At 49.3% G+C, this 27,244-nt stretch overlaps 1 protein-coding gene across 3 annotated transcripts in view; it reads left to right on the forward strand.

Moving 5' to 3' along the window:
- The first annotated feature begins 649 nt into the window (after positions 1–649).
- The window catches only part of LOC125950403 (cGMP-dependent protein kinase, isozyme 2 forms cD4/T1/T3A/T3B), a 104,564-nt gene continuing 77,969 nt past the window's right edge, over positions 650–27,244 (forward strand). The window contains exons 1-3 of one of the 3 annotated variants that reach the window (XM_049678368.1): positions 650–791; positions 7,208–7,994; positions 13,559–14,583. In XM_049678368.1, coding sequence (XP_049534325.1) covers positions 13,607–14,583 — 977 coding nt within the window. In that variant the 5' untranslated portion in view covers positions 650–791; positions 7,208–7,994; positions 13,559–13,606. Of the gene's footprint in view, positions 843–1,386; positions 1,542–7,207; positions 7,995–13,558; positions 14,584–27,244 lie in introns of those variants that run through there. The other 2 variants (XM_049678367.1, XM_049678369.1) reach the window with 2 other exon arrangements.

Below are 27,244 nucleotides of genomic sequence, written 5' to 3' on the forward strand. Positions count from 1 at the left end.
TTTCGTTGATCTCGCTGCTAGTAATGTGCGTGCTGGTCCAGCAAAACCACGCGCTCCGGTGCTCGAGATGGACGTTCTAATCAGAATTTAACACCTTTTGTGGTAGATATTAATTTGCTTCCACGTATTACTATCATATAGAAAAAAAATAGTATGTTAATAAGAAATTATGAGTTTCACCATCAATTTGATGAACTCGATCTCGCTTAAAAGATTCCCATTGAAACATTTAAACATAACAAAGCACCTTGCATTATGAAGGGATAGAACGCCTTTTGGAAACATTATCCATCCCAAACAGATATCGCGAGGCGACCTTCACCGAATGGTCCATCTCTAGCCGCGATTAGCCGAGAGCTCCACACACTCAACAATGCGGAGCTTTGCGCTCTCGTCCGGACATACGCACTCGATTGGGGGGATCGAGGCGAGGACCCCTATTCGTTTCCACGGCTTAAATCAAGAGAGAGAGAGAGAGCGAGAGAAGGTAAAGTGTCACCAACGGGGTATAGAAGCTGCGCGCGATCACACTCACACACCGTCACACACTCTCTGATGTGCGTGTGCGTCGTCGTCGTCTTCGCGGTCGTCGTCGCTGTGCTCCACAAGGGGAGCCCACTTTGCATCGTTGTCGCCACTCGCTGGGGCTGTAAGTTCTCACCGGCAAGCCACGGACACGGACACGCAGGTTTAAGCCTTTTGATCCGCAGCCGGACAGACGCGATAGAACCAACGGAGAAGCCTCCTGCCCGGATCCTCGAAAATAACGTGCAAAGTGTTAAGTGTAAAGTGTAAGTTATACCACGAAACGCCCTTGGCTTGTTACTGTTGTGTTGACGGAGGTATCGCAGAGCCCGAACCGCCCGATAGCTTCCAGAGTGAAGGATTAAGGCCACGTTTGTGTCGATGCTTGTACGGCGGATGGATGGATGGATGGATCACTATCACGAGGCGAGGAACCTTGATAAGCGGACCGCCACCTCCAGTAGTGCACCGGTCGGCTAGTCGGCGCGTGTTGTGCTTTCTCACTTTATTTGTTTATCAGACAGAGCAGCGAGTGTGCGTAACGGGAAGCGGCGGCGTCCCAACACAATCATCCCAAGCGACGAAGCCGCATTGCGTGGTTTCGGTTCCCTTCTAACGACTCAGCTGGTGCTGGTTGCTTCTATTGTGTCTGCCGAAAGCAGCAACTAGACGAACCAGCCTCACCAGGTGGGACTAGCAGGGGTTTACTGTGGGCCCAATTTACGTGTATACGCACGTGTCGGAACACACGCACACCACGGCCACGGGTTCCCCTCCACCTTCTTCGCAGAAAAGATCGAGTCGAACCAGCGATCAACCAGCTGGTAACCGCACCGCACGATGACTGCGGCCGCCACTGCTGCTGCCGTTCATTTCGCGATCACCTCCAGCTCCCAAAGCGTGAAGCGCGCGGACACCGTTGCTCCACACCGAGCTCATTCAAGTGACAGTCGTCGACGGCCGGCGTGTGTGTTGTGCATACTGTTGCTACTACTGCCGCTGCTGCTGAGTACCTGGTAGATACAAAGTGCTACAAAGGTTTGATCGCGCGGATGCAGTGATCGCATTTCGCGTACTCGTTCGCGTTCTTGGCCATTTCTCTGACTCCTCGAGCCAGCGAACCAATCCTTGCTGTGTGAGCGCTCTGTGTGTGTGTCGAGGGCGCGTGTAACGACGACGCCTGGTGTCCACCTGCGCCGGACGTACGGACGCCGTCGTCGCCACCGTGTAACGGTACAATGACAGAGAGCAGCAGATACTCGCGCAAAAACCGGACTTTATCATTTCAGTGTGGAGAGCAGGAGAACGAGACAAGAAACCGTGCTGCTGGGGGGAGGGTGCTGTAGTTGAGGATCGAACGAAGAAAGGTAAGCGAATCTTGCGAAGCCCGCGAAGAAGCGATCGAACGTGGATCGCGTCGCGGATCGATCCGCGTTGTAATCACCTTGCCTGGGTGTCCTCCGCTCGGCGCGAAGGTGATTAGCGTTTTGTGTGTGTGCAGCGTGTTGGCGGAGCTTCCTGCTCGCTCGCACCGTTTGAATGACAACGGGCATCATCATCGTACATACGCAGCATCAACGCCCTCCCCCGGGGGAGGAGGGATGATCCCTCGTCGTAGTCGTTGTCGTCGTCGTCGTCGTCGTCGTCGTTGACGTCGAAAACCGGTGGTGGAGGTCTTCTGTTTATTTTTAGTAACCACCTCACCATCATTACTCCCCCTTTGGCCTCTACTACACACGCACACACACACACACACACACCGGACGCGCGCGTCGCTGGTTGCGCTGCTGAAGCAGAATTGATGTAAATTGCACCAAACAATGCTGAAATACGTGGGGTCCGCCATCCATGTGTTTATCTCGTACTTAAACTCTGGAACCATTCTACGCGAGTACACTGTGGCTCGGTGGTGGCCACAGCCGTGTACCCATTTGCGGTTTGTTTACATCTGGCGTACGCGCTTGGTACTAGCGGTAGTCGGCGGTGATCTCTAGTAGCCTGCTCTCTGAAGAGTGGTTGGCGCGCGCACGCTCGCCCGCCTCTATCGTGTACGAGGTACTTCCTTGGTTAATGTCTTGACACTTCATCGCGCTGCGCCGACGTGTGCTGTGTTCTTGTGCGCCTTGTCTGTTTATGCCGCTTGGCTCATTAAATTATTGTTCAAACAGCACGTGGGCGTGTGCGGTGGTGGTGGCTATTTTCGTGCAAATCGTGCAACCGCGTCGTCCCGGTCAACGAAAGGAGAAGATGCTCCCGGGTGCAGGCTGCGTGTCGATAGTCGCCGAGTGCAGGCGATTGCATATGCGATTCACGTTGCAGTTTGTTGTGTATGCGGCGTAAGCCCGCTACAAATTGCCCAGATAAGTGGCCGCCCGGTGCTCGAGTGATGACGAATTGTGACAAGAGCTCTTTACAAAAGAGCGAACCAGCGCATGCAACGCAGCCGGCTGCTGTTGATTGTCCTATTTGTTATTCTGGCTAATGAGGCCGGCTGTTGATGCAACAGATACGCCTCGCTTGCGCATCGTGCTGTTGAGACTCATTTCGGTGTTTGTGAGGATTTTTATACTTTGCTTGCAATGGTTTTGGCTCCAACTATCTCTTTAACGATTATGCATGAAATCTTCTACCAAATCAGTAATAATTTGGTATGAAGTCGTGGATAGGCTCATTGGATATTCCAATTATCATCTTGTAGCTATCATTTAAACAGTTTTTTGGGTCAAATCAAAGGGAGCAAGTCAAACAATTGTATTTTAATTTTCCACGAGACGAGTTACTGCCGCGGCGTCCTGCCACCGGAATACTATATACCAGGCGTTTTGCTTTCTACCAAATAAGTCACAGAAAGGACCTCGAGCACCTCATATTTCATCCTGGCGCGTGGACGCATCGCCGTCGCCTTTTATTGCTATCGAGCATGAACCGTGTCCGTTCCGTAAACGGTATGGCACGCGCGAATTTCTTTGCGAACCTTTGGCTCGTAGCTTCTGCGCACCCTCCACAGCTCGCATGTGCCAGTCCCTTGCCTTTAGTGACGTGGAATACTTTGTCTTCTTGTGAATCCCTCTGAAATGGGAAGTCACTGAAGGCCTTATGACACCAAGTGTCCGTGGGCGTCACATCGGGAGGATCGGAAACCCAAGTAATATCTGCCCGTTATGGCAGCAAAAGCAGCTTAAATGGACACAGTTGGAAGCCACATGCCACATGGTTCATATACCGACGTTTCGCAAATGACGACGACCATGACGACGGCGACAACGACGACGTGTTTCGGCACGGTCCATGGAAGGTCGCCACACAGGTCCCCACAAATGTGCGGCAAGGATGGAACCTTTCCTAGGGGAAGACGCTCCATGGATGCTTTCATCAGGTTCTCCGCGCACGTTCAAGATGGTGGCAAACTATTTATCTTCGCGGCCGAAGTCATGCTGTCCTGCTGTGAGACGGACAAGGTCTCCATTCCGCTGCTTTAGCCGATGCGATGTTTCGAGTTTCGTTCCTTGCTGCGTTTGTCTGCAGATCACATTTAATGGAAAACCATTTTCTCTCTTCACTTCCACTACCAAGCGTTGTTCTAAACACCTAAGAATCCTTCATTAATACCGCTTAAACATTGGCCAATCAGTAATTGAAAGGACAGAGGATCAGAGGGAACAAATCCGGTCGCAGCTGGTTGCATCTGGCATACTTAACCGTTGCGACCGCAACCGCAACCTGATTGTTATTTTTGGTCTTATCGATTCTCCTTGACGAGGTCCCCGTTATCGATCCCGATAACTGATAGCGTTTACCGGCGTTACGCACGGTGCGATCCGGCGTGTGTTGGCTACAAAGTGCTTGACACACTCTTATCTATAGCCACGGTCTCTGATGCGAAAGGCCCGGCATGTCGCAGCGGGATAATAAACGCCGCGTGCATCGCATCGCGTCAACGCGTTCTTCGTACAGGAACCGGCACTCACACGATGTGCGGCGTGAATTCGCAAAACCATGTTTCCTTTAGCTATAAAAGTGGATAAGAAATCGCGAATGGTGACGTTTATGGAAACAATAAATTTACGAACCAACCACACCGGGACCGGATTTACATAGTTCGCCGAGCAGAGCACGTCACTATCATGCGGAACGTTCCAAATTATATATTCCTGGCTATTGATGGTGGTCAGTGGAAGCAAACTAAAATCCCCTCATGAGAGTAGCGAAAGTGTTGCGATCCTTTCTGGCAAGCCCCAAAAGATGTGTCGCCCGGTGAGTCGCCACTTATCGTTCCGAAGGTCACTCGGAGGTCGGTGGAAGGGTGGTGCGTGTGTTTTGGGTCGGTTATGAGTGTGACATCATCACATCACGCCTTTGTATTGCTGCCTTTGACCTACTTCCTGAAGCGTCAGTGATCTTGCTGGTTGGTTGTACCGATTGGGGTTCTCTAACTTTACGTTGAATACACATTTGTGGCCCATCTGCCTGTCATCTTTCCGCTATCGAATTTCGATCGCAACTGCAAAACAAGTAATCAGATCGCTAATGCGTATTTTATGGTTAGTTGTAACTTGAGACTCATGGCATAAGTTTTTAAATCAATTTAACATCTTTTTAAACAACTATTTACGATATACGATCCAGTATAATACTGAATCTTAGAAGAACAAAGTATCAACGCTAGTCGCCGTTCCCGGACACAACAACTCCTTTTCGGCACATTCGGTTTTAGCTTTCTATTTTTAGCCAAAACATCCAAAACGGTGCTAAATTGCATTCGGCGACGGCTCTGCGGCGAGACCCCTCCAGTGGTACCGCCGCTCGGAATGCCAACGGCACGGCACGGCACGGCAGCACCCACCAAAAACCGGAGATCGGAACTCCGCTGGTCGGCACCGGTATATATGCTAATTTATGTAGATGAACCCAACGAGTGGTATCGCCCGGCACTACACCGGGTGTGCTGTGATGGTGGACGGCTGGTTTCCTCTTGGAAGAAATTGATCTTCTTCGTACGTCTTCGTCGCTTGAAGACTGTTTGTGACTGTCCCGATCGTGCGTTCTTTGCGCGACCAACGGGAGTAACTTTTGTTATTTCGACGTTTCTCTTGCTTTCCAGATGATACCGCCGTTGTTTATGCTGTTATCACTTGTTAACCTGTTTCGTGCACCCTCGGAAGGCGTGTTGAGATGAGACGTGTGTGTGTGTGTGTGTGTGTGTGCGAGAGATGACTCTGGGCATTGTGGTTTGTGTTGGGATGTTCAAAAGTGGAACCGAAGGAAGCCGGACAGTAAAACGCATTAATGCAGAAATAGTTTATTGGATTTAGCAATTCCCACCGCGTGGTTGTGACAATAATTTAAAATATTCCCAACTCCAGCGAACCGGTTTCAACCGATTCGGCTCTCTGGAAAGGTCATGCGAGCTTTTCAATACAGCATTTATGATAATAATGGTACTCTTCAATGGATGGTTTTTTTTATATGAAATGCAAAGCATAAAACAACATTCACAACTAACGGTTATCAATTTCTTTCTTTCTTTCATTGCAGCGTGTGCACCGTGTTGTTGTCGAATGCAGTAATTTGAGTATCGTCGCCGCCGATTACTGTACTCCAAAAGGGCTAACGGCTACTGTCCAGACAGAACTGAGTTCAACGATCGTTACGAGCACTTTTTCCAGGGAAATTTTGTATTTTTCATGATGAAAGATAACACCCAACGGGCACCGTGTAGCCGGTTTTGCTTTGTGGTGCTGCGGTGCGGTGTTTTGTGCTGACACTGTTGGCGTCATGCTGGTCATGCAATTCGAGAGGCCGGTTGTTTGGTTGCACGATAAGAGCCGTTGGTTGGCAGTTGCCGCTGGTTTCGTGACTCACAAATAAAGTAAATCACATCAAACAACCGTAAGACCGCCGGACAAAACCTGTGACCAGTTCATTGGTGGTTCATAGTGCTCCCGAAGGTTAGCTTTGGGGAGAGAATGGGACTTTTAGGCTTAAAATTCTATTTAATGATCCTCTTTCACGAAGGATCGTTATAAAGACCAGAGATACTACGATCATGCAATAGAAATCGTGTATGGAAACATCATCATCATCATCATCGCAACCTGATCTCTCTCGCCAAGAGAGCTTAAGAATGAACATCATTCATCAGTAACATCAGAACATCATCCAGCATCCAGCATCCACTGTCCAAGTGTGTTGGTAGCAGAGTAAGAGGCCAGCATTCAAACAAACAAAAAAAAACGCGAAACTTTACCGCGAACCTCCTCCTGTATGGGTATCGAGATCGCGGCCACGAGGCGCTGCACGACACCAACACAACACGAACTCGATCATGGTTCAACAATGAACGTCGCCTTCGGTGGTGGAGCTAGATAAGCGTATTTAGCTGAGTGGATCGCGGGAGTAAACAAAGTGCTGTTACACTCACACCCCTCGCGCGTTGGTGTTGGAAGGTTTCGTGGCCAAAACAACCACTCCAATGTCCCCGCCACCGAAATTATGCGCTCATGTGTGGTAGTAGATTGTTTGGTGAAGAGAAGAAAATGTTTCACACGCCGTTTCGTCGACGATCGCGTGCTCTCGGGGATCACTGATAACATGGTGTCGCGAGTGTGTCCTCGCTAAGTTGCTTCTATGTCCGGTAGTCTTGTGTTCAATGTTTGATTTTTTTTCGTGTTTTATTTTACAGTTACAGTTCAAATATTCTACCAAGGGTGCTAGACTAGTGACCTTAGTTCCAGTGTATACCGCCTAGTGCATCCGTGCTTGTGATCATCTACTAGTGTACTGTTGTGCCGGGTTTTGCTAATCGCGCGCGTACTACCCTCTACTACTATCAGTTCACCAGGCATTGCGGCAACGAGTGTTCCAAAGTGTTCCGACAGTTACAATCGCGTTTCGCGCCTTATAATACCAGCTGTTTTCATTTAGTGATCGTGTGTGCTAGTGTGTGGTCGCGTGTGGGTCGGTAGTACACCGAGTGCCTTTTTGCTTGTGTGCGTGTGTGTTTACATATTGAAAGTTTTTAATTAAATCCAATCGTATCCCGGATCCACGGTTCCAGAACCGGGTCCATCCCTATCGGCAGCTTGTGTTGTGAAGTGGGCTGTAAGTGGTGTGTACGGAACCTCGTCAAGGGGTTGGGTCGTCCGTGCGAGAAAGAATAAGGAAGCGTTCCGAGTGTTTGCGAGTGTGCGAAGAAGAAGAATCGTCTCCATCGCAGTCGTCGACGTCGTTGCCGTCGATCGGCAATAATCGAGCAAATCCCGAGTGCCCAATACCAACAACAGCAACAACAACAGCAACAGCAACCGGGTACTACCCACCACCACGACCACCAACGTGTCGACGGTTTCATCGATTTCGTCGAGTAAAGTGGTCCCCACGACGGTGGCATTGTTGGCGGCCCGTGTTTCGGCCGTCGTTTAGTGCGTTCCGAACGCTCCTCCAGTGTTGGCTGATCTTTTTCGGAAGTGGTACGTACCCGTGGGCCCCTACTATAATTGATACTTGGTTGTTAGTGTGGAAGGTGCTTAATGAAGTGCAAAGTGCAGGAAATCTGTAAAGTCTTGAAGGGAACTTTTCCAAATTATTGCTTAGAATGTTTTGCTCGAGTCGTTTCTGGTTACTAGTAGTAGATGCACGGGGCATGTAGAAGTAGCGCAACTTCAAGTTATGAAACCAATTGAGCTGTCCCAGATGTCGATATTGATACCCAAGAACCGAGGGGACTGTCCTTCTGCGTTAATATTACTTGATGGCTTCAGTTGATTGGTTCGTTGGGACACTCGGGTTTCCCTTGCTGAACTGGGCAGTGTTGAGCTTGATACTTGCAAACACCATCTCAAGACTTGCTCCAAAGTCGAGCGCATAAGTTGCAGTAGGAATTTATAGAAGTGACCGGACGGAGCTGCGGTATTATCAGGATTAGGTACAGCCGTAACTTGTGCTCAAGTGTCTCTTCCATGGCTGGCCAATAATGTGCACACTGCTAGGTGTGACCCATCAAGCAGCCCGTTCGACAAGTGGTTGTGCAAACAGAGGTCCGCACTTTTGCGCCGTAAAGTGATGTAGCGGATATACATAGCACTGACTCGATCATGGGGCTCGATCATTGATCACTTTCAATATTGAAAGTCTAGGCCAGGAAGACGCTAACTACCGGCTACGCTACTGGACGCTACCACCCGAACGCACCAGTCCAACGTGATCACGTGCGAGTCACAGTGCATCGCGGAAATGTCGGAGGGGAGCACCCGGGGTGCCGCATTTGGAATCGGTGGATTGATCAATGCATTCGGTTATCAATCGAGCAGAATCAACAACAACAATGGGCTTAAAATAGCGCCCAAGTGGCCAACACTGGCGGCACTGGTTTTGCTCGGAACAACACCTCCGCTCGCTATGGGCATCATCATTTGCATCAGCATACCAGCCAGCCATCCATCAACAACCTTGGAGTTCCGGGTGGCCTGCGCCATGCGGTGCAGTGTTGAGTGCGGCCGGGGCAGCTGTGCCGTACTGATAAGCGAGCAGCAGATGATTTATGCACGGGAGCACAAATTATGAGGGATTTGACCTTGGTTTTTTTTTTGGCGATGATCATGGTTGAAACTGCTGATGTGGCGGCGTTCTAGCGGCATGGCTCTAGATAGGGAACACAACGCTGGATAGACCTATTGCGTCAGACTTTGGAAATTATTTCCTCGCTGCGAGAAAACGGCTCCATTACACACCTAGAAGCGTCAGAGTATATCCCAGTGTGTCATTATACGCTACTGTCTTAGCAAATTTCAATTAAAAATCAATTAGGACTTTACGCACTTCTCATCATTATTTGCATACTAGAACCTGGCATTGTGAGATTGTGTGTTTGTTTTCCTTCAAGATCAGAGACTCATATTCTCATGGGAGAGTCGTTGCAGTCGCGCACAGTTAGTCTCGATGATTGTTTTGTTTGCCAAATCCCAAGGCCATTACTCACTGGTGAGCCCAGCCCGACCTCGTTTCAACTCAGTTTACAACCCCTCTGCGAGCTCAAGAACTAGAATACGACCAATGTGGCCTCGCACTACATCCTGCCTCCTTCTCACCCCCTTCGAAGGATGATATCGACGACAGTTTACGGCACTTCATAAACGATACCAATGCCATAATTTATGTGCTTCAATCGTTTCGCCGAAGGACGATGATCGGCGCGCCGACGACGATGGTGGCCAACCCTTTTCGCACACAACACACCACACACACACACACACACAGTCAGTGCCACGTCACCGGCACCGTTGTCATTGGGCTACTTCATTGGTCGAAATTAGGCGGAATTGCCGGTTATTAAGCAACTTGCAGCAGCAGCAACAGCAGCCCCGATATTGCTGCTACCCAGAAGATGAAATCGTTTTCTCGTTCGAGACCCTTGTGCTCCAGCAGAATACCAGCCACTTGACTAACATTTGGTTGTTTTCGGTGCTGTTTTGGTAGAATTTGGTCGCCCCACTTTGGCCCGGGTGCGTGAGTGAGTTTTGCTGTCACGTCCGTCGCCATTGCTCTATGGTTCGCATGCGCTAGCGCGTTCGCGCGTACTCGCGAACATGGCTGATAACACACGCCTCGCACAGAACCGCCCGCCAGTCCGTCGAGCAGTCAGTGACCTAGTTCTGGAGGCCCAGCATTTTAGCATTTCGTGTGGTTGTGTGTACGTGTTGTGAGGGTTTGGGCGACTAATGGACATGGATCCATTTGAAATGTACCACCGACAAAATGGGGCCGTGTTGCATTTTCGGGGCGAAGCGATAGTCAAGGATCTCCTGTATCTCCTTGAGCTCCTTTAGCCAGAACACATACACAAGGGTTAGCGTGATGAATCGTGACTTCGATTTTCGTAACATTTCGTGGCCTTAGGTAACTTGCGAAGAGGTGAACCTCGGTGAGTGACTGCCTTGTGTTGTACCGACGTTTCCAATGACTTCACAGGATCTCGTGATAGCCGCTATAAATCTGTCAGTTTTACGCTGGATGGATGCTACCCTCGTGGAAGATGATACCGATGTGTCCGATCACGGGGTTGGCACGTGCCCCCCCCTTCCTTTACGATCGACATCCCATTATCCGGGGACGGCTAATTGGTCCGGTAACTATTTAAAACTGTCGTTACACCCCGCGGCATCCCTAGTAGCGTAACGTGATCGACCAGCTACACGTTATGCAAAGTGCACCAGTGTTCGTCGCACCAGATAACGTCGCACTTCTAATTGCCCCTTTTTGCCAAACGACCAACGACCGGTTCGAACTGGTAACTGCAGCGCGCAAGAGGCTGAGCGTGCCATCGGGTCTATCTCTGGTTCAGTTTGGTTCCGACATTGCTCCGAAAAAAAAAGTTACTCAAATATGAGACACCCTCCTTGATCGATTCGAATTCGATCGATCATCTCCTAACCAATAAACGTGGACAGTACATTGTACAAACACGCAGATCGGCGGTATTGATGGCGTTGCTACTGCTGCCCGCTGCTGTTGCTGTTTTAACATCAAGCCAAACATAAATCATGCAATCTGTCGATTGGAGGCGCCCCACCCTAGAGCGGCGTGTGGACATCATTAGCGTCCGATAAGCGCCACCGTCGAGCGCTGCTGTGACCGCTCGTTGCGTCGCAATCATCTTGCAGCTCTATTCTGTTCACTCAAAGCCGTCATTTTAAGCTCTTGGAGCATCCTTTGTGTCATTGTGATTGAGGTGGAATGTTCTGCCTGGAGCTGGAGCCAGAAGCACACACACACTCCCCTGGGCCTGGCTGACTAATTTCTTCATTCATTCCCGTTGATCTAATGAGCACCATAAAGCGAGTGGTACGATGCAGTTTACTGCGCTACGTCGATCGCACGGTATGACTTCATTAGTGCATCGTGAACCCCTACAGTGCGTGCGTGCGTGCATGCGAACGGAAGGCGGAACGGCAAAGCATCACTCACGCGCGTAGAGGTGTCCCCGTAGTGGAACCGGTTGCGATCGTTGCGGGGTCATAAATCATGCACAACGCCGCAACTGCACAGCAGCAGCAACAGCAGCATAATGGTTGGTCGAACGTTGATGATGCATTTTTACAATGTATTGCTGAGAGCTGGGCAGGATGTACCATGCATTCCGGGATTGCAAAATGACGACGATCTGACAGCGCAGCACAGCACAGGGGCAGAAAACGGTGACATATCGGTGCACCTCTCGGTGTCGCACCGGTGATGGTATCCTTATCGACAGCCTTCTAATGATTGTAATTAATTTAATGCAACGCAAACGCGTAACGCAAACGGCTCGTATGCGCACAACGATGACGATGACGCTGATGATGATGATGATGATGATGGAGGTGGAGGTGGACGAGGCCAGACCGCGGGCGGCACTAGCACTAGCGCCCTATTGCGCACGTTGGTGCGTTCGAGGTCGCGAGGTTCATGGTTTGATCGGCACCCACCACAGTGGTTGTTGTTGGTGGTGGTGGTGATGGTGCGCGGTTGCATTGAATTGATAAGCCCCCGATGCTGCTGCTGCTGGAAGTGCATCGATGCACCACACAACCAACACAGCGGAGCGGCGATCGACCGGTGTGGTGGCGTGCTGGCTGGCTGCGCCCATAGATCAATGGACCGCCCGCGGACCTGCTGTGGCCGACCTGGGGACCGCTTTTTTTTTGTTGTTGCCTCAACGTTTTCTCTTTTCAATTATTTAATAATTGTAATCAATTGAAAATGTATGCGCAAAACGTGTTCCTGTGCGACAGACGACGCGGTGGCACCCTCAGGGCGCCCTGCTCGGGCATGGCACTGGCAATGGCTAAGCGAAGCGGCTGTGGCCCAACCAACACCGGCCCGATGCAGGTCGATTCGATTTATCGTGCATCGTACCATGGCGTCGTTCCCTGGTGCCGAGTGTGCCGTGCACTCCGAGAAGTCCGATTAGTCATTTGATCTTACGTGCGACACCACACCACCGCGCGCCACTCGTGTGCCCGCCGACTAGAAGGCCCTTACGTGCCAAACGTCCATGCAGGCGCACGGCGCGAGCCGCCCGTTTAATGAGGTGATGAAATACATTTCCGTTTTCGGTGCTTTTAATCAATCCAACGGCAGCAGCAGCAGCAGCAGCAGCAACAGAAAACCGGTGGCGCCGGAAGTTTGACCGATTTCGAGCGATCGATCCTTGGTTGTGATGTGCGATCGCCACTTTGGTGACTCGCGGATTGAGATGGCCACGTGTGGTTAATGATAACGTGCGCTGCAAGGAGCAGTAGTTAACGGTGGCAATACACGGAAGAGGACCCCTTGGAGAGTCCTTTAAATGGCTACCAAGGACTTGGTCGTCGTCGGTCATTCCCTAGACAGTTTCATCTCCTTTAAGCGACTATCATTCGAAGCCATTGGGCAAAACTCGATGTAAATCATCCAATCAGATGTCCCTGGTACTCTCTTTGAAAGCCATCGAAAGCCGTAAGAGTCGAAAGAGTAATAGACGACTGGAAGATATAGAGGAACAGCAACAATCAAATAAGCATAGCAGCGAAAATGAGCCAGTCACTACCGCCTGTATTCGATCTTCTGCTCATGCAACAAGCTCTGCAGCATCTCCCCGTGTTTGACGTTGTTTGTTTGAAGATCATCTTCATCAAAGAACTCAATCCAACAGAGCGGCGCGCAACCGTTCTTCGCTCACGATCAGCTGGTTTCCCCTTTTCCGAAGATCCGAAGCCGAACATTTCCCGCGAAGAAAATGTGAAAAACAATCGCAAAAGCAAACAAACCACCGCTGGGATGATGCTGGTAGTGCATGAAAGACCAACGAAGACCAGACGGCACGGTTTCACTTTCGATCGCATCATCCGCAACATCATGATGCGAGCAACAACCAGCAGCTCATTCAAGCGAAATCCTCTGAGCTCTTCTAGTAGCCGAACCTTCCTCGACGATCGCCTGTTCCCGCTCAAATTCTCTCTCACTCACTCACTCACTCTCTCTCTCCCTCTCTCTTTCTCTCTTTGTCTCTTTTTAGATTTTATTTTTATGACACCACCGGCCGCAAGCAGCGAAAATAGTGTGGATGCGCGTGTGTTTTGACGGGTTGTGTTTCGCGTCGCGGCGCCCGGCCGTCGAGCAGGAGACGCAGACGGTGCTGTGCGGGGCGACCGGCCTGGACGTGCACCAGCTCGGCCGGCTGCTGAAGTACACGAACTTCGCGTCGCCGTTGCCACCGTCACCGTCCGTCCTTGGCGCAGCAAGCGCGTCCGCGTCCGCCGCGCTGGTGCTGACATCGGGCCCGGTCGCGAAGAGAACCGCTGTAGCGACGACCGACGCCGACAGCGACAACGGCCCGTCGACAACGCCGTCAGTCAGCGCTCACGGTTCCGCGAGTTCAGATCGCCGTCGTACGGTCGACCCAGACGCAGACGGACGGTCGCAACTACTATCGGTCGGTATCGGCACCGTCAACCGTCAATCTGCTGCGAGGAACGGCATCGCGTCGCCGAGTGGTCACGCGATGAGTGACGGAACGATGGCGGCAACGGCGGCAACGGCGCCGGGTAGCGGCCCCACCACCGACACCGTCAACAATAACTTCGATCCGGCCGGAACCGCCATGGCCTCGGCCATGGCCACGGCCGGGTACAAACAGCTAGCGGCGCTGCAGGCCGATCAGCAGGTCCAGAGCACGCTCCAGAATCTGTTCATCGGTGACGGCGGTGGCCTTGTGGCGGCCGAACTGTCGCCCCAGGTACAGGAGCTGCTGAAGATCGTCCAAGTGAAGGATATCCGGATTCGGGAGCTGGAGGATGTGCTGCGTCAGAAGAACGACGAGGTGGCCGAACTGCGCAGCCAGCTCGACAAGTTCCAGAGCGTGTTCCGGACGAGCGGTGGCGCGACGGTGGTAGTATCGCCCGGTGGCCGCAAACTCGGCACTACCGCGGGAGGTGGCGTGCAGCGGCAGCGTGCCCAGGGTATCTCGGCCGAACCGCAGAGCGAAAGCTCCGTGCTCGAGCTGATGCACGTCACCTTCCCGAAGTACGACAAAGAGGACAGGTACGTACGCCAGGAAAGGAGAAGGGAAGGGCGGGAGGGGCTATATGTTCTGCTATCTGGGTACCGGAGATCTGGCGCGATCTGTTCGCTCCGGTTTTCGTTGGCCTCGACCTCGATCGTACTCGAGCTCGGAGCAGTGGATCTGAGATCTCCTTCGAGGTTTTCCTTCTCGAACCTTTGTCAGTGACTCACTATCGGCCGAGTGCTGGTGCATCAACATCGATCGTAGCATCGTAGCATCGTAGTCATCATGTGCTATCGCGCTTGTTCGATCTGTTTGCTGCCCGATCTAGCGTATCTAGAGTGGCGACTGCAGCAGTGGCATGATCGAGATGAGATCGAGAGCGAGTGAACGCAATCTGTAACATATGCGCGATGCGATGTCATCTGTGCGCCCCATTGCGGCAAAGTGGTTCCATATGTGTCAAAACCGTGCAACAACAGTGCTCCCTATCCATATCTACAGAACGTTGTGTTGTTCTCGGTCACACAGCCAGTCCGCTGGATGAGAAGCTTCGGTTTGTAGTGTTCCTCAGCTGCGACACTCCAGAGTAGAGCCTACCGGGCAGGCATTTAACAGTACCACCACCACCAGCACCAGCTGCTACCCTCCCGGGAGGGTATTGGGGAACAACTTTCGAGCCCAGCAGCCCAGCCCAGCCCAGCCCAGCCCACCTTTCACCTGGGCCGCCTCGGCGAACCGAAGGGCTGACCGCGGCCCAACTAGATGAGGTCCCGGGGCCCCATGAGGGCCCAAGACAAAAAGGTGACTAAATCAATGCGAGAAAACTAGCAAACCGGACCGCACGCACTCATTTGGCGCGCAAAATGGTGCATTGGCGACCGACGCCGGGTTGGCGATCGCGCGTTGCGCATTGCGCAATCGTGCCAATACGCGAGATCGTGCGCCCTCCAGCATTAAAACACTGTGCCAGCTGCTCAGGTGGTGGACCCGAGGACGGGCCTTTATGGGCATAAATAATGCCACCGTGTTCGCCATGGCGGGCTCTCCGCTCCGGTCGATCGCTGGCTGTCTGTCTGTCTGTCTGTCTGCCTGGCTGCCAGCGCACCACAACACGTGTGTGCCCGGGTCTCACGGTCCCTTCGAATTGCTTCCATCGATCGCGCGCAGAATCCGACGACATCTCCGGCGCGGCGTTGATGTGTTGAAAAGCATGTTCGCCAACATTGGCGACATTAATCATACGCTGCCCGGTACCGGTGCTGTATCGTGTTGCCAATGATGATGATTGAAATCCCCATCTCTTTCAGTCAGTCCCTCGTAGAGCTCTAACCGTCGAAATCATCGAATTGAATCGTAGCGAGAGAGATAACAACACGTGAACCTGATCCCAAACGACGACATCATGTTTGACTAGCAAGCGACGACGATGTCTAGCAAATTGACAACGATTGAGCGGCATGGCGTTGATCGACACGCTTGTGCTTGTTGCAGCCGCAACACGATGACAACGACGACGGCGACGACAACGGGTTCAACATATTTTTAGCATATTTCGCACGCGCGAGAAACAATTTTTAATGCTCCCCCCTGGCCCCTGGCACACGTTCCACTGCTGCACCTCGATCGGAAGGTGTGGGGTCATGCTACGGTTACGGTACGGCAGTTTGCTGGACGGATGTTTGCGCTTCTGGAAGCAATCAAAAAAGCTAAATTTAGTCGGCGCGTGTACTGACTGACTGACTGACTGCAGCAGCAGCATGCCGGTCGGTGGTGTGCTGGTGATGGTACACGAATTTTGCGAAGCTAACTCTAAGCGTGGCTCTGCTCATTGTTGGAGGTGGGCAAGTGAATGTTTTAATTTGAAGACGCTGGCAGCGCTTACAGTGAGAGGTGATGCTGTTGAATTTATTTCTGAAATTTATTCCTATTTTTTTTGTTCGAAATACGCTTCCGATTGATGCTGGTGCGATCGATCTGGATGTTCTTCGATGTTTTTCGATGTTATAATCGTCAAAACATGGAAGCTGGTTATGGCGTGCGTCTTTTAGCCACGAATCGATCGCTTCAAAAGATGAAAAATGCTCCATTTAACTCACCCAGACTTAACAAATCCCCCTCTCTCTCTCTTTTCTGATGTAATCTCATCTCAAATGTCCATAAAAGCAACCAGATCGAGACAAGATATTTAGTGCAGGTTTTGCACAACCGCGATCTGATATCCTGAGCTCGTTGTACCAAATGCCATGTTCAACACGGGGCACTGTGTGCGTTAATGTGGCGCGTCAAAAACATTACGATCGAACATAAATCAAGCCAAATCATACTTGTCAGACAGTATAAATATGAGGAAAGTGTAAGCAGAGACTAATGTGTGTCTGTTGCTAAGATGTTTTATGCCAGGAGTTATCGCTCTCCTCTGACAAGAAACCAGAATTCAATTTATTTAAAGCTATTTTTACCTCTCCCATAATCTACTCACATTTATGTTGCTCATGTAGGTTAGTTAATTAAACCATACAATGTACTGAGCATACAAATGCTCACGATTTCTGTCTATTTCGTTTGAATATAAATGGGAGAGAAATCGTGAGTTAAGCCTCTCTCTCTCTAATGGCATCTAATGGGATCTGCTCGACATGTGGCTGCGTCCGTCTTTATGCTGTCCATTATGCATGTCCATCGCCTGCTACTGGACGGCACTACCGTTCGGATCGCCTTTCGCCAGGCCCCTGGTCCAGGTGCTATCGAATCGCAAAACGATGTTCTTTACACTACACCTAAGCAGCAACGAACCTTGGCGTTCGAGATCGTCAACACGTGCTAGGCCGGGGCCAAGTAATTCAATACCACCATGGCACCATCCTCAGTGTCGCCGGCGGCCCCCTAGGTCTCGTGCGTGACCGTTTAGCAAGAAAACGCGGCACAAACCGATCACGACACCCGATGCTGTGTGCTATGCAGTGAATCAAATTGTAATTAAAATGTTGCCAATCGGACGGACTTGATCCTTCCAGCTCGTAAATCCAACTCGGGCACACCTTCCGATTCGTTCTCCACTTCAATCCACTCCCCGGCAGCACCGGGAATGCAATTAACGAGGGAGGTGTCACCGCCACGATCAAGGTGCACGTGCTACGCCTTCCAATCCGTTGGGCTAGAGCCAGTGTGCTGTGAAGGTTCGTAACTCGAGACACTCGAGTTGTGTCAGGGCCAGATGATTGACTTCCTCCAAGATTGCTGGATGGCTAACCAATGGTTTCGCGTGAGCTTCGTTTATCTGAGAAGTGCGTGGACAGGTTGTCTCATTCGTCGGTTGGCTCGTCGTCGTCTCGATCTTATCGCAGTCTAGCTTATCGCTGTTAGTGCCGGTGCCATTCGTTTAACGCGGCCGATACCGATTAACTTGTTGCTTTTGCAAGACGAATGTGTGATCCTCATCGACTCATTTATCGCTTCATCGGCCCATAGTATGTCCAAGGAGCATAAATATAACAAATACGGCACGTGCACGCACATCTTAACACGGCTTAAAGCCTCAACGACACCGTGTCACCGTGTGCTGCTACCGTTGTTGCTGTTGCTGGACAAACAATTAGCTGGCATAATTGGCGAAAAATTAAACCTCATCCTCTCGCGCCAGACCTCCACGCTCCACGGCGGTCAACGCTAACGCAAAACGACGGCAACGTTTCAATCAACCCCTGGGCAGCAAGCTAAGCACTAGTAGCAGCAGCAGCAGCACCAGCACCATCAGCAGCAGGAGTAGCCATAAACATGATTTATGGTAATGCTGATTGGGAATAATAACGATGTGTTTTGTGTTCAGGAAATAGTTTAGAGCCTCGCGATTGTTCTGGCGATGGATAGGGTAGGAATCTATTTTTAGTGATTTCATGGACTACTAGATGTAAAAAATGTAATATTAGCGAAAATTACTATGTATCACCAACGGTGAAGGTAGACCATGCATGGGATGATGGGCCATACCCAGAATAAAGATGAGAGAAACAGCATTCAAGTTCATAGCTTGCTTAACTTCTAGAGGCGCTCTCTCCACCCAAACTGTCGTTTTCACGACAAAACATTCCCGTCACTGGGAACCTCTCTTCAGCTGGATCTGCCGTTGTCACGGCAACCGTACGGTTACAGGCCACGCCTGCCTAGCTACAGGCTGACGCTCGGTGGGACAGAGGTGTCCACGAGTGTTGTGATCCGGCGTAGTAGGCAGTGCGGCATCGTCATCGTCGAGTTCTCCGTTAAAGTGACGGAGTGGGCCGTCGTCTCGTCAATAGGTGACGAGTAGCCAAAACCCCAACATTGGTCCTTCGAACCGGATGTGAGAACACCAGACGGTGAGTAAACGGTGGCAATCGTGAACCGTGTGTGTAACAAAAATACCAACAGTGCGCAAAACGTGAGCGTAACAAACATTCTTCAGTGAGAAGTGTTCCCAATTCAACGGAAAAATGAAGACTCTTAAAACGTTGCTAAGGATAAGTGCTAGTCTAGAGAGTAGGCTGCAAGGGCTAGCGAAGCACATTAGTCAGCTTCCCTCGGATGTAGCCGATTCAAGTATTGAGCTGAACGATTTGATGACATCACTATCCGAGTTACAATCCAAGTATGCTGCGAACTTTGAAGATTTGTTAGAATGCGTTGCAGATGGAGACTTGGCAACAGTGCAAGAACAGTTCGATGCATTCGAAGAAGATATGAGGCAAACGCGATCCATAATACAAAAAATGATGAAACCTGATAAGGGTAAAGACAACGAGACACCAAACATGCCAGTGATAATGCAATCCAATCCGTTCCGAGCGCCGTTACCGACATTCGACGGGTCATATGAAGCTTGGCCACGTTTCAAGGCCATGTTTCAAGACCTCATGCGCCATTCGAAAGATGTGGAGGCAGTAAAGCTCTACCACCTGGAAAACGCTTTGAAAGGATCGGCAGCCGGTGTTATTGATTTAGACACGATCCAAAGCAATAATTACGAGAGAGCGTGGGAGATTCTAGAGGAACGGTTTGGAAACCCTCGGTTGATTGCTGAAAAACACATTCTCGGGTTGCTCAACATCCAGCCTGTAGTGACAAAATCAGCAAAGGAAATTCGACGAGTATTAAATGAGTGCACCAAGCACGTTGAGAGTTTGGATAAACTCGGTCATCAGCTAACTGGGGTCTCACAAATGATGGTGATAACGTTAGTAACACGTGCCTTAGATAATCAAACTCGCGAACTATGGGAAACTTCGTTTGATCAAAGAGAGTTGCCGGAATATGAAGTGATGATTGACTTCCTCAAACAAAGATGTGTAGTGCTAGAACGTTGCGAGGACGTTAATAAGGATGTCGCAAGACCAAGCCGGAATATCAGCAAGCCTAAGCCGGTGAGCAATACAATTCATGTTGCAACAAACAAACAAGAGGTATGCGCAATATGTGCCGGTCAACATCGTAGCTGTGAGTGCAATGTTTTATTGAGATTGTCTGTTGGCGAAAGAATAGACAAGGTTAAAATGTTGAAAGTTTGTTTCAACTGTTTGAAGGCTGGACATTCGGTAAAAAAGTGTTACTTGAGACAGACCTGTAGAAAGTGTAACCAAAGGCACCATACATTACTGCATTTAGACCCAACTCCCGAGCAATCTGCTGCAGTAACGGCAGCATGCAGCGATGTAGAACGGAAAGGACAAGTACTTTTGATGACTGCCTTAGTGAAGTTACGTTCAGAGAACGGTAAAACGTGCCAGGCTCGTGCATTAATAGATTCTGGGAGTGAAATTAATCTTATATCAGAAGGAGTAGTGAAAATGTTGCGAGTGAAGAAACATCCCACTGAAACAATGTTATGCGGAGTTAACGGTCAAGAGTCAAAGACCTCTCATAAGGTACAAGTGGAGTTATTGTCCATTGATGGCAAATATAAGACAAGGCTTGAATGTCTAACGACGGAAAAGATTACCGGAATAATTCCGTCGAATGCAGTCTGCAGTAAGAATTGGAAGGTACCATCCAGCATAACGCTTGCAGATCCTTTGTTCCATCAGCCTAAGGAAGTTGACTTATTGATAGGGTCAGAGTTATTTGGTGAAATTTTAGGCCATGGAAGGGTCCAACTAGCAGATGATTTACCAACGCTGTTTGAAACTCGTTTCGGATGGGTAGTGGCAGGTGCAGATAAAAGAAAGCACAAACATGTACACTCACATCCGATTACACAAGATGTATTGGAGAACAGCCTAAAACAGTTTTTTGAACAAGAAGATCTGCCTGACACGGATGATACAAACTCAGAAGCAGAGCTGTTCGAAGAACATTTTCAAAACACCCATTATAGAAACAAGGACGGTCGATATGTGGTAAAATTACCGTTTCGTGAAACGTTGCCGCAGCTAACAGAGTCGCGAGAAATGGCACTAAAAAGATTTCGATCTCTAGAACGAAGGCTGATGAAGGAACCAAATTTAAAGGAACAGTATGCAGCATTTTTGGAGGAATATGTGAAGTTAGGACATTGTCGCGAGATAAAGGAGAGCGAAGATCCTCCCGGAATGCAAAGTTATTACTTGCCCCATCATTGTGTGCTGAAGCCAGAAAGCAGCAGCACAAAATTGCGTGTGGTGTTTGATGCATCCGCCAAAACCACTGGACTGTCATTAAACGAGGTATTGATGCAAGGATCACAAATCCAAAGCGACCTCTTCTCAATAGTTTTGCGGTTTCGAACTCTCAAATTCGTTTTTTCGGTAGATGTAACAAAAATGTATCGCCAAATTCTAATCAATGTTGCGGATACTCGATACCAAAGAATAATCTGGAGAGAAGACCCATCCAAGGAATTGAAAGTATATGAGTTAGGAACAGTAACTTATGGTACGTCGGCGGCTTCATTCCTAGCAACAAGAGTGCTAAAACAACTAGCACTAGACGAAGGTCAAAACTACCCGCATGCTGCTGATGCCTTGCTAAAAAACACGTATATGGACGATATCATCACGGGCGCTGACACCATTACTCAGGCAAAAACTCTGAGATATGAATTAGAAGAATTGATGGAAAGGGGAGGATTCCCTATCCGAAAATGGTGCTCTAATTCTGAGGAAATTCTCGAAGGAATACCAGAAACGGATCGAGAGGTATTGACAAAAATTGCACGAACATCAGTAAACGAAACAATCAAAGCACTAGGAATAATCTGGAATCCAACAGTCGATATCTTGCTGTATAATCCTGAGGTCACAGTTTATAAAAATGAGACGATAAGCACAAAAAGATCGATACTATCATCCATTGCCCGACTATTTGACCCGTTAGGTCTAATAGCACCAGTCATCATCGAGGCAAAAATGATAATGCAATGTTTATGGGCATCTAAGATCGGCTGGGATGAGGCAGTAGAGGGTGAATTATTGTCAAGATGGACAGAGTTTCAAGATGCCTTAAAGGAGCTGAAGGAAATCGTTATACCAAGATGCGTCGTACCTGCCGAATCAGAGAAGCTGGAGATGCATGGGTTCGCGGACGCATCGAAGAACGCTTACGGTGCATGCGTGTACCTTAGAAGTATAAAAAAAAACGGAAGCGTAAAAACACGGCTGCTATGCAGCAAATCAAAGGTTGCCCCTCTCAAGGCAATTTCAATTCCAAGACTAGAGTTGTGTGCTGCTTTGCTATTGGCTAAGTTGGTAGAAAAGGTTAACCAGACAGTATACAACCATAAATTCGAAGTTAAGCTATGGTCGGATAGCCAAATAGTGTTGGCCTGGATGCGCAAGCCGTTGGATTCTCTTCAAATATACGTGCGTAATCGTATAAAACAAATCATACAACTGTCGGAAAATTACGAATGGAATTATGTTCGGACAGCAAAAAATCCAGCTGATATTGTATCAAGAGGAATGAAGCCTGCCACACTAAGAAATTGCCAGTTGTGGTGGAACGGCCCAAGCTTTCTACAGGAATGCGACTACAACATAGAGCAAACAGCTGAGATGTCTGACGACATGATCCCGGAGTTAAAAAAGACTGTGCTCATTGCATCCATTCTGAAGGTAGCTGAACCCGTCTTCGAGAAGCACTCGTCCTTCTATAAGCTACAACGAGTGTTCGCTTATGTGGTTCGTTTTTTAAAAAGAACGCGCCAACCAAGGAAAGAGAGAGCTACCCATGTACTACTAACAGTGAAAGAAATGCGTGACGGTATGAATTGCATCGTACGAATTGTGCAGCAAAACGAGTTCCACAAAGAGATTCAATGCATCAAGCGCAACCAAATACCGAAGCGTTGGTGTGCATTGCACCCATTTATCTGCAAAGATGGATTTCTTCGTGTTGGCGGACGGTTGCAGCATTCAAGGTTACCGTTTGAGAACAAACATCAGCTACTCTTACCGCATGGACATCCAGTGACAGATATGCTGATACAAAAGATCCACGAAGAGCAATTACATCAAGGACCATCAGGAGTGTTGGCGACTCTTCGAGAGAGGTTCTGGATCATCAATGCTAGGTCTTCCATTCGGAAGGTGATACGGAAATGTGTAAAATGTTTCCGAGCGAATCCACGAATAATCCAACCGCTAATGGGAAATCTGCCTGAGGAACGAGTGAACCTGGCGGCACCCTTTGAGATAACCGGAGTCGATTATGCCGGTCCGGTATTAGTAAAAGAAGGCAGATACAAACCTAGGAAGGTGAAGGCTTATATCGCGTTATTTGTGTGTTTAGTGACAAAGGGAATTCATCTCGAGTTAGTAACTGATATGTCAACTGAAGCATTTTTAGCCGCATTGGATCGTTTCACAAATCGCAGAGGCACAGTTCGAAAAATAATGTCGGATAATGGAACTAACTTTGTAGGTGCTTCTAGAGAGCTGCGCAAGCTGTGTGATCTATTCAATGGCAAGAAAGAAAGGGACAAAGTTCATGAATTCTTGCTCAAACGAGAAATAGAGTGGCAGTTCATACCTCCTCATGCACCAAACTTTGGTGGTTTGTGGGAGGCTGGAGTCAAAACAGTGAAGGCACATCTAAGTAAAGCATTAGGGACTGCTTCATTGACGTTCGAAGAATTCTACACCGTCTTGACCCATGTGGAAGCCATAGTCAACGCTCGGCCGCTTTACTGTTCGGGTGATGACCCGAATGATCTGCAACCTATTACGCCTGCTCATCTGATGCTTGGACGATCGCTGGAGCCAATCATCAAACCATCCTATGCGGAGATACCAGCCAACCGTTTGAGCCGATGGGAGTTCCTGACGCAGCTGCGGGACCACTTTTGGAAGAGGTGGTCGCGAGAGTATCTTTCATCTCTGCAAGCACGAGCGAAGTGGACTAAGAAGCAGCCCAATATTACGAATGGCAGTATTGTTTTATTAGTGGATGATAATTTACCAGCCCTATCATGGCAATTGGGGTATGTTACTGACGTGATACAAGGAAAAGATGGAGTAGTAAGAGTAGCTGATGTTCGCACGACATCCGGCGTTTACCGTCGTTCGGTAAATAAGTTAGCTCCGTTGCCAATACAAGATGAATAATATTGATTAAGTAGGTTGGAATTACATTCCAACGGGGGGGAGTATGTTCAGGAAATAGTTTAGAGCCTCGCGATTGTTCTGGCGATGGATAGGGTAGGAATCTATTTTTAGTGATTTCATGGACTACTAGATGTAAAAAATGTAATATTAGCGAAAATTACTATGTATCACCAACGGTGAAGGTAGACCATGCATGGGATGATGGGCCATACCCAGAATAAAGATGAGAGAAACAGCATTCAAGTTCATAGCTTGCTTAACTTCTAGAGGCGCTCTCTCCACCCAAACTGTCGTTTTCACGACAAAACATTCCCGTCACTGGGAACCTCTCTTCAGCTGGATCTGCCGTTGTCACGGCAACCGTACGGTTACAGGCCACGCCTGCCTAGCTACAGGCTGACGCTCGGTGGGACAGAGGTGTCCACGAGTGTTGTGATCCGGCGTAGTAGGCAGTGCGGCATCGTCATCGTCGAGTTCTCCGTTAAAGTGACGGAGTGGGCCGTCGTCTCGTCAATAGGTGACGAGTAGCCAAAACCCCAACATTTTGCGATCATTAATGCAACCCATTTCAAGATAAACATGGTGCGCCACCCCTGGGCCCCCCAGCCGCACCGGGGTTTAACGGCGTGACAATGGTTCCAGTTTCCTGGCCCTGGTTCCGCCGGGGTGCTTGGTTGGTTGGAGCGATACGAGAAGCCCCAGTTGTCACCGAACACTCCGGAGAGTTATCGGAACAATATGGTTTTTTAATTAAAGGAGAAAAAATAACTTCTAATTTACTCACGATAACAACTTCACTTAAGATTCATGCTTCTGCGCATACACACATATCAATTGGGTTACCCCACCGAACGCGGAACATATAATCATCGCTGGAACTGAAGGAGCGTCGCTTCCGGTGATGAGAAAATTGTCAAACGCGACTAATCGGGTACAAGCTGGCGGCTACTGGCTGGTCCCCCCTCCCCGTGGGCTCTCTAAACAACTTACTTAATCGTTCCCGTACGCCAGAAAGCGCCAGAGTGTTCCGTTTGACGGTTTCGCGCTAGGCCACGGATTGCCAACCAAATCCAGACAGACGATCCCGTAAGCATCATCGCGGGCCTGAGATGAGTCGCTTGTCCGCCAGAAGTAGTCCCCCCATCGACTAATGAAGGTTCTCGGTAAACGGTTCATGAATAATGGAAAAGGAGTGACAACCAGTTTTGCTTCGAGGCAAGGTGCGCTGCGCTGCGGCTGGTGTGTCGACCGTTGGAGATGTATTTTGAGCCGATGATTATTGTACTTTAATGATAGAATGCTAGCGTGTGTGCCTGTGTGTGTGTGTGTGTTCGAAGTAATTAGCATAAATTATAGAAACTGTTACATTGAAAAAGAGCAACCGGAGTGTTTCTCTGCCCCCAGTAACTTATCAATTCAATTAACAGAATTCAGCTCTCATTGCAACGCAAACAGCGCAAACCATCATCATCGTCATCGTAAGCTCGCATCTGTGTTGTGCCAATTTGCTAGCTGCCTGTTCTGTCACTAATCACGATAAACTCGGGCCAGTTATGCGCGCATTTTAATGCTAAAATATGAAACAAATGACTACAAGCTCTAGCAGAGGTGGCAGAGGGCTATTAGGCTCGCTTGCCTGCACGCAACAAATTAAGCAAAAGACCCCTCTTGGTTTACACACATGCACCCACAAATTTATCGATTTAATCCGATACGACGGTCGATCGGTGCTCTGTGCACAGTGCGGATAATCCGCCCGGCCACCGCCGTTGATCATAAGTTAATCGATTCGATTGACTCATAATTTTTGCGGCGATCCCCCGGTCGGCGAAGTCGCGGTCGCTCGCGCTCGATCGCACGGTGTTTTCACACGTTCGGGGTGGCCACCGCGGTGGTCACACCGATGCCGATACCGTCATCATCGTAAATTTGCGGCGCGGCGTTGTTTTTGTGCGTTGCTAGACTGGCCACTTCGGGCCAATATCACCAACAAGCGATCGCGCTGTCGGTCACCGTAAGTTAGTGAGTGAGTTGAAGTACCGTGCGCCGCACCACGGGCGCGAGCAATTACTAATCGAGGGAGGAGCCACCGGCCACGGCCACCATCCGAGCATAAAAGAAGAAAAAAAAAAAAACAAAACAAAACAGGCCCGTACCGATCGGTGATCTTCGATCTTCGCTTATCGAGCAAACAGCGCTCCGGGGCGGTGTAGTTGCGACACCCTGGCCTGGCTGGCTGGCTGGACAAGCGATCCGGTCCGTTTTGCCACAAACGGACAGCGAAGAGATTACTTCATTACATGGCTGGGAGGAAGGTGGCAACCGGCGCAAACTTTAATCAGATCAAAAATCTCACCGACCCTCCCCTTTGGTGTGGTGTTGATCGCCGCGAGCAGCGTGTTGTGGCTGGTGCGACAGCAAAGATGCAGTTCTCCGTCCTTTATGAGAGGCCCAGAACAGCTGCATAATCTGGGCTGCGCTCCGTGAGCCGATCGTACGGTTGGCGCTGCAAACTGGAACACATTCCAGTGCATCTTACTCAGCGGTGACTTGTCCGTTGGCCGCTAGATCGATGCTGATGCGTTTGATCAGACAATTTGCAGAATCAATTGAGTTGAGGTTCGGAGAAACCAATGAGCAAGAGATGCTGTTTGGAAACCGAACTCGATTGGAACCAGCAGTCCGATAAAATAACCGATAAATGGATGAACTTATTAGATCACAAAAGGATGATTAAATGTACTAAAACCGATCACAGTTCCATGGGCGAAGTTGAAGACAAATGGTAAAATAATGCGAGCAAAAACAATTATTTAGCACTTTTAGGGATGAACTGTAATGTTTAGTTTAGCAAACCTATTGTTTTAGCATATCAACCATTAGTCTGCAAATCCAAAGACATAATATGCATCATTTTTAGGGGCGAAAATGCTTGTTGTGCTGTGCGAAAATATCTATAATTTTTAGCATTTTTATAACATTTTTAATGAAGCAGATCTGCTAGAGACCATTTTTTAGCATCCTTACGATTAATCAAACCTTTTTTTCGGTCAAGTCCGATCGCATCATGAGCTTTTTTCAATATTTTTGAGTTCATCATACAGTCCGAGCTTTGATTTATAAACAATTTTTTTTAAGTTGGTTAGGA

The sequence above is a fragment of the Anopheles darlingi genome, chromosome 2, assembly GCF_943734745.1.
Source record: "Anopheles darlingi chromosome 2, idAnoDarlMG_H_01, whole genome shotgun sequence".
Classification (NCBI taxonomy): Eukaryota; Metazoa; Arthropoda; class Insecta; order Diptera; family Culicidae; genus Anopheles; species Anopheles darlingi.